At 37.8% G+C, this 6,000-nt stretch overlaps 1 protein-coding gene across 1 annotated transcript; it reads right to left on the bottom strand.

Annotated features, from left to right (window-relative positions):
* Nucleotides 1-1,581: 1,581 nt before the first annotated feature.
* LOC109558151 (olfactory receptor 2A12-like) lies at nt 1,582-2,514 on the bottom strand. Its single transcript, XM_019959607.2, has one exon. The coding sequence runs from the start codon at nt 2,512-2,514 to the stop codon at nt 1,582-1,584; it is 933 nt and encodes a 310-aa protein (XP_019815166.2).
* Nucleotides 2,515-6,000: the final 3,486 nt, after the last annotated feature.

The raw sequence follows: 6,000 nt of genomic DNA, 5'->3' as shown, positions 1-6,000 counted from the left end.
GAGCTACAAGTGGCCCTACTATTTACCCAAAGGATTTGAAAACTTATGTCCACATAAAAGATATGAACAGTAATATTTAAAGCAGCTTTATTTATGATTGTCTAAACTTAGAAGCAATCCAGATGTCCTTCAGTTGGTAAAGGATAAACGGTGGTGCACGCAGACAAGAGAACAGTATTCTGCACTAAAAAGAAATGAACTAGCATGTAAAAAAAAAAAAAAACTTAAATGCACACCACTGAGTGACAGAAGTCAATGTGAAAATACTATATACTATATGATCCCAACATTCTGAAAAGCCAAAACTATGGAGGCAATCAAGATATCAGTGGTTACCAGGGACTAGTAGTGAGAGAGGAAGAGGGGACTCTCAGCACAGTGAAATTACTCTTTATGAAAATATAATTGTGGATGCACATAATTATACACTCATCCAGTACACAGAATATACAACAGCACAAATGAATCCTCATGGAAGCTGTGAAAATTGGGTGATCATGTATCAGGACAGCTTTATGAATGATAACGAATGCACCATTCTGTAGGGGATGTTTATAATGGGGAAGGTTATGTATGGAGAGAAGGGGGTATTGGGGGTATCTCTGTACCTTTCACACTTCCCTCGTGGCTCAGACGGTAAAATGTCTGCCTACAATGTGGGAGACCCGAGTTCAATCCCTGGGTTGGGAAGATCCCCTGGAGAAGGCAATGGCAACCCACTCCAGTACTCTTGTCTGGAAAATCACATGGACGGAGGAACCTGGTAGGCTATAGTCCATGAGGTTGCAAAGAGTCAGACACGACTGAGCGACTTCACTTTCACTTTCTGTACCTTTCAATCAATTTTGCTTTGATTCTAAAATTACTTTAAAATAAAGTTTATTACATAAAAATGAGTAAAAGATGTAAAGAAATACCTCATCAAAAAAGATATGCAGATGGTAAAGAAGAACTTGTAAAGAAACTCAACATCGAATGTCAACAGGAAATTTAATATTAACACAAGAATGAAATACCAGTGCAGATAGATCAGAACAGTGAAAATTCAAAATATCTCAGTATATCCATAAAAAGCTGGGTGCTTGCTATGTTTCTCGGTGGTCTCAACAAGGAATCCAAACTGCCATTCACATCAGTGCTCTGAGCCAGAGGCAAGATAACTAACAAACCCTCACGCTATTCCCTGAAAAGCTAAAGTGGTCTGCATGGTCCATTCTTCTCTTTCCCTCTTGAGGAAGGGCTGGGAGTGGGAATTTTCTCCTGATCCTGCTACCCTGGGACAGAGAAGAAAAGCAGTTATGGAAGGTCAAATGCGTAAGTTTGCCTAAAAGCTTCACTGCATATCTTCCTGACTTTGGGATAGTTTGGGGTGCTGCAAACTCCTGTGTGATGTCTGGTGTTCAATGAAGGCAATTAGATCTTTATTATGTAATCTTCATGGAGGAAGGGAGTTGGGGGTTTCTCTTGTGCCTTCTTGCTGATGTTACTTTGTAGAAGCTTCATCCTTAAGTCATGTATTTTGATGGGAAATTTTCTTGACTATTAGAAAAAAAATTCACTGCACCATAATTCTGACCTGTGTCACACTGATCTATTTTTCTGCAGTACTTTGTGGAAGGCAGCCTTCACTTGAGCATTCCGTACACTGTAGACAAGGGGATTCAGTAATGGGTTGAAGAAGGTGTAAAACAGGAAAAGGATTTTCTTCTGTTCCTCTTGGTGGCTACTGTCAGGGGCCAAGTACACCATCATGGCTATGCTAAAGTAGAACCCAACCACACAGAGGTGGGAGGAGCAGGTGGAGAAGGCTTTCTTGCGGCCCTCCTTTGACTGGTTCTTTAGGATTGCCCAGAGGATACGCACGTAGGAGACCAGCATCAGGGAAAGGGGCCCAACTAAAATAAACACACCATCAGCAAAGAGGAACATTTCATTGATCCAGATGTCACCACACGTCACTTTGAGGACAGAGCTAATTTCGCAGAAAAAGTGGTTCACCTTCTGGGGCCCACAGAAGGGCAGCCGTAGAAACAGACTTACTTGGACTATGGCCAGGGAAAATCCACATACCCAGCAAGCGATGGCCAGGAACGTGCACACCCTCCAGTTCATGATGACCGTGTACTGCAGGGGGTGGCAGATCGCCACAAACCTGTCATAGGACATCACCACCAAAGTCAAGCACTCTACAGAAGCAAAGGCCAAATAGGAAACCATCTGCATGGTGCATGAGAAATAGGAGATGGTTTTCTTGTGTTTCACTAAGTTTTCCAACATATTGGGCAAATGGCTGGAAGCATAGGCTACGTCAGTGACGGCCAGATGAGACAGGAAGTAGTACATGGGGGTGTGCAGTCTGGGTTCAAGCGAGATGAGTCCCAAGATCATCCCATTTGCCAGCAGGTTGAAGGTATATAGCAGGATGAAGATAACGAAGAGGAGCAATTCCATGTCTTCACTGAGCTGGAAGCCCAGCAGGATGAATTCTGCGATCCATGATTGGTTGCCTTTCATTCCCAAAGGCAGTCTCTAAGGGACTGAAGTGTGATGAGAAGGTCAGAGCTGGACAGCAAGGAAAATCAGAGTTACTTATGGGAAGTAAATTCAAAAGAAGTTTGTGTGCTTGTCCCTACTTCAGGGAGAGTTCTCTAAAATGTTTCTCAGCATGTTTGTTTTTCTTACTTTATTGTGAAGTTATAAAAATTTAGGATAAGTATCAGAAATATAAACAATATTAATATATACCCTTTACCAATTTTTTCATGTTTGCTTTATCATTTTTCTCTCTTGTTAATATTCTCTGAACCATATAATAATTAAGTGTACCAGAAGGCCAGCTTATCTCCAAACTGTTTGATCTTCTTAAGAGCAAGAATCATGAGATGATAACATGATTCACTATTTTAGGTATAGCATTTCAGCCCCTCTGGTCCACGATTGAAGTCCAATGTCACATATAATATTTTACCACCTCTAATCTGAAAGTTAATCAGTTTTCTCTCCTTGACATTAATATTTTTAAAGAGTATGAGTTCTTATTTTGTATATCATCTCTCACTTGTGGTTTTCCATGGATTTCCCATGTTTTATTTATAAATTTACTTATAAATTTTTGGCAGGAAAAAATGTAACTCGTTAATCTTAAAACTTTTCATGAATATTCAAATAATGTTAAGTAATCCCAATATAGGTGATGCTGCTGTGTATTACTTGGTTAAGATGGTATCTCCAAGTTCATTCCATTATACTCTTAAAGAGATGGGAATACCAGACCACCTGACCTGCCTCCTGAGAAATCTTTATGCAGGTCAGGAAGCAATAGTTAGAACTGGACGTGGAACAACAGACTGGTTCCAAATAGGAAAAGAAGTATGTCAAGGCTGTATATTATCACCCTGCTTATTTAACTTATATGCAGAGTACATCATGAGAAATGCTGGGCTGGATGAAGCACAAGCTGGAATCAAGATTGTTGGGAGAAATATCAATAACCTCAAATATGCAGATGATACCACCCTTATGGCAGAAAGCAAAGAACTTAAGAACCTCTTGATGAAAGTGAAAGAGGAGAGTGAAAAAGTTGGCTTAAAACTCAATATTCAGAAAACTAAGATCACGGCATCCAGTCCCACCACTTCATGGCAAATAGATGGGGAAACAGTGGAAACAGTGACAGATTTTATTTTGGGGGCTCCAAAATCACTGCAGATGATGACTGCAGCCATGAAATTAAAAGATTCTTGCTCCTTGGAAGAAAAGTTATGACTAACCTAGACAGCATATTGAAAACCAGAGACATTACTTTGCCAACAAAGGTCCGTCTAGTCAAAGCTATGGTTTTTCCAGTAGTCATGTCTGGATGTGAGAGTTGGACTATAAAAAAAGCTGAGAGCCAAAGAATTGATGCTTTTGAACTATGGTGTTGGAGAAGACTCTTGAGAGTCCCTTGGACTGCAAGGAGATCCAGCAAGTCTGTCCTAAAGGAAATCAGTCCTGAATGCTGAAGCTGAAACTCTAATACTTTGGCCACCTGATGCAATGAGCTGACTCATTTGAAAAGACCCTGATGCTGGGAAAGATTGAGGGCAGAAGGAGAAGGGGATGACAGAGGATGAGATGGTTGGATGGCATCACCGACTCGATGGACATGGCTTTGGGTGGACTCTGGGAGTTGGTGATGGACAGGGAGGCCTGGAGTGCTGCATGCGGTCCATGGGGTCACAAAGAGTTGGACATGACTGAGTGACTGAACTGAACTGAATTCATAATTTTAAGTACTTTGTTCCTTCTGGCTTAAATTATTCTGTGCTTATCTTGTAGATTTTTTACTTCAGCTTTGAATCAAGTTATTTCACTAAAAACATTTAGTTTCTCCATAACTAAAAAAGACACATGTACCCCAATGTTCCCCACAGCACTATTTACAATAGCTAGGACATGAAAACAACCTAGATGCCCTTTAACAGATGTATGGATAAAGAAGCTGTGGCACATATATATACAATGGAATGCTATCAGTCATAAGAAGGAATTTATTGGAATCAGTTCTAATGAGGTGGATGAACTTAAGAGTCTATTATAGAGAGTGAAGCAATTCAGAAAGAGAAAAACAAATATTGTATATTAATGCATATATGCAGAATCTAGAAAAATGGTACTCAGGAACTTATTTTCAGGACAGCAAAAGAGATACAGACATAAAGAACAGATTTGTGGACACAGTGGGGGGAAGGAGAGGGCAGGACAGTTTGAGAGAGTAGCATTGAGACATATACATTACCGTATATAAAATTTGCTGTATGATGCAGGGAGCACAAATCCGGTTCTCTGTGACAACTTAGATGGGTGAGATGAAAGTTCAAGAGGGAAGGGACATATGTATACCTATGGCTGATTCATGTTGATGTATGGCAGAAACCAAGACAATATTGTAAGCTAATTATCCTCTGACTAAAACTTTTAAAAAAGGGGAAAAAAATAAAGTACATCTATATGAGTAAAAAAGAAATTTGGTTTCTTATTGAAGAATCATGTTTTTAAATCAGTATCTGGATTTATTGGATATTGTTATTAATATTTTTATCAGGATTGTTGCCAAATTTCTAATATTTTCGTTCAACAGAAACCATATACAATTTGGGAGAGTACCTAAGTTGTTAACTGAATAATGAATTCTCAGCTTCACTTGTCTAATCCTAACACATGTTTACTGACTTCTTTTGGAGAACATCACTAATTTAACACTACTGTTGAAGAAAATGATATAAATATTATATGAAAGTTTACTTTTTAGGCAAAAGTATATTTAGAATTAAAATTATTTACACTTTTTGGTTTTCTTTGTATTTAGATAATGATAAGCTCTTAGAAATTTTAGAATTACAAATTAAAATTTCAATGGTCTGATTCATTCTGTGAACAAATTAGCATTTATCTCATAGGAAATTTTGACATCAAGTTTTCCTAAGTCTTCGTAAAACATGACATTCCATAAAATAATACATGTATGAAACCTATGGCCAAAAGTGATCATTGCTAATAACTTGTACATATAGTTTTCCATTATTCACTGTATTTATGTTTTTAAAAATATAATTAAATTATATAAACAGTTTTACTTCTCTCATTTAAATCATGCCAGGTATGTTTTCCATATCAAAATGTTTCAACGCAATATACTTTAAACATTTGCATGCTATTTTATTGCATACAAATATTTTACTTGATTTAACACATTACCTTCTAACCAGGTTATATGTAATGTAATGCCATAGATTCAATTTTATACATATTTTTTGTGTATATATTTTATTATTTTCTTATTGCATATTCCTAGACATGGGAGTTCTCAGATTTCTATCATCTTTCTACGTATATCCATCACCATGATCATCATTTATAAAAAGCAAACAAGTCAAAAAAATCAAAACATATCAGCCCTAGAAGAAACTACTCAGTGGGAAAAGATCCTAATTTAACAATTAGAACCGTAACCTCCAG

The sequence above is a fragment of the Bos indicus genome, chromosome 4 (assembly GCF_029378745.1).
Source record: "Bos indicus isolate NIAB-ARS_2022 breed Sahiwal x Tharparkar chromosome 4, NIAB-ARS_B.indTharparkar_mat_pri_1.0, whole genome shotgun sequence".
Classification (NCBI taxonomy): domain Eukaryota; kingdom Metazoa; phylum Chordata; class Mammalia; order Artiodactyla; family Bovidae; genus Bos; species Bos indicus.
Note: the sequence above shows the minus strand (reverse complement) of the source record. Positions and strands in the feature narration are given on the sequence as shown.

Coding starts and splice junctions, on each gene's coding strand:
- LOC109558151 (XM_019959607.2), bottom strand. CDS start 2,514: ATGAAAGGCAACCAATCATGGATCGCAGAATTCATCCTGCTGGGCTTC.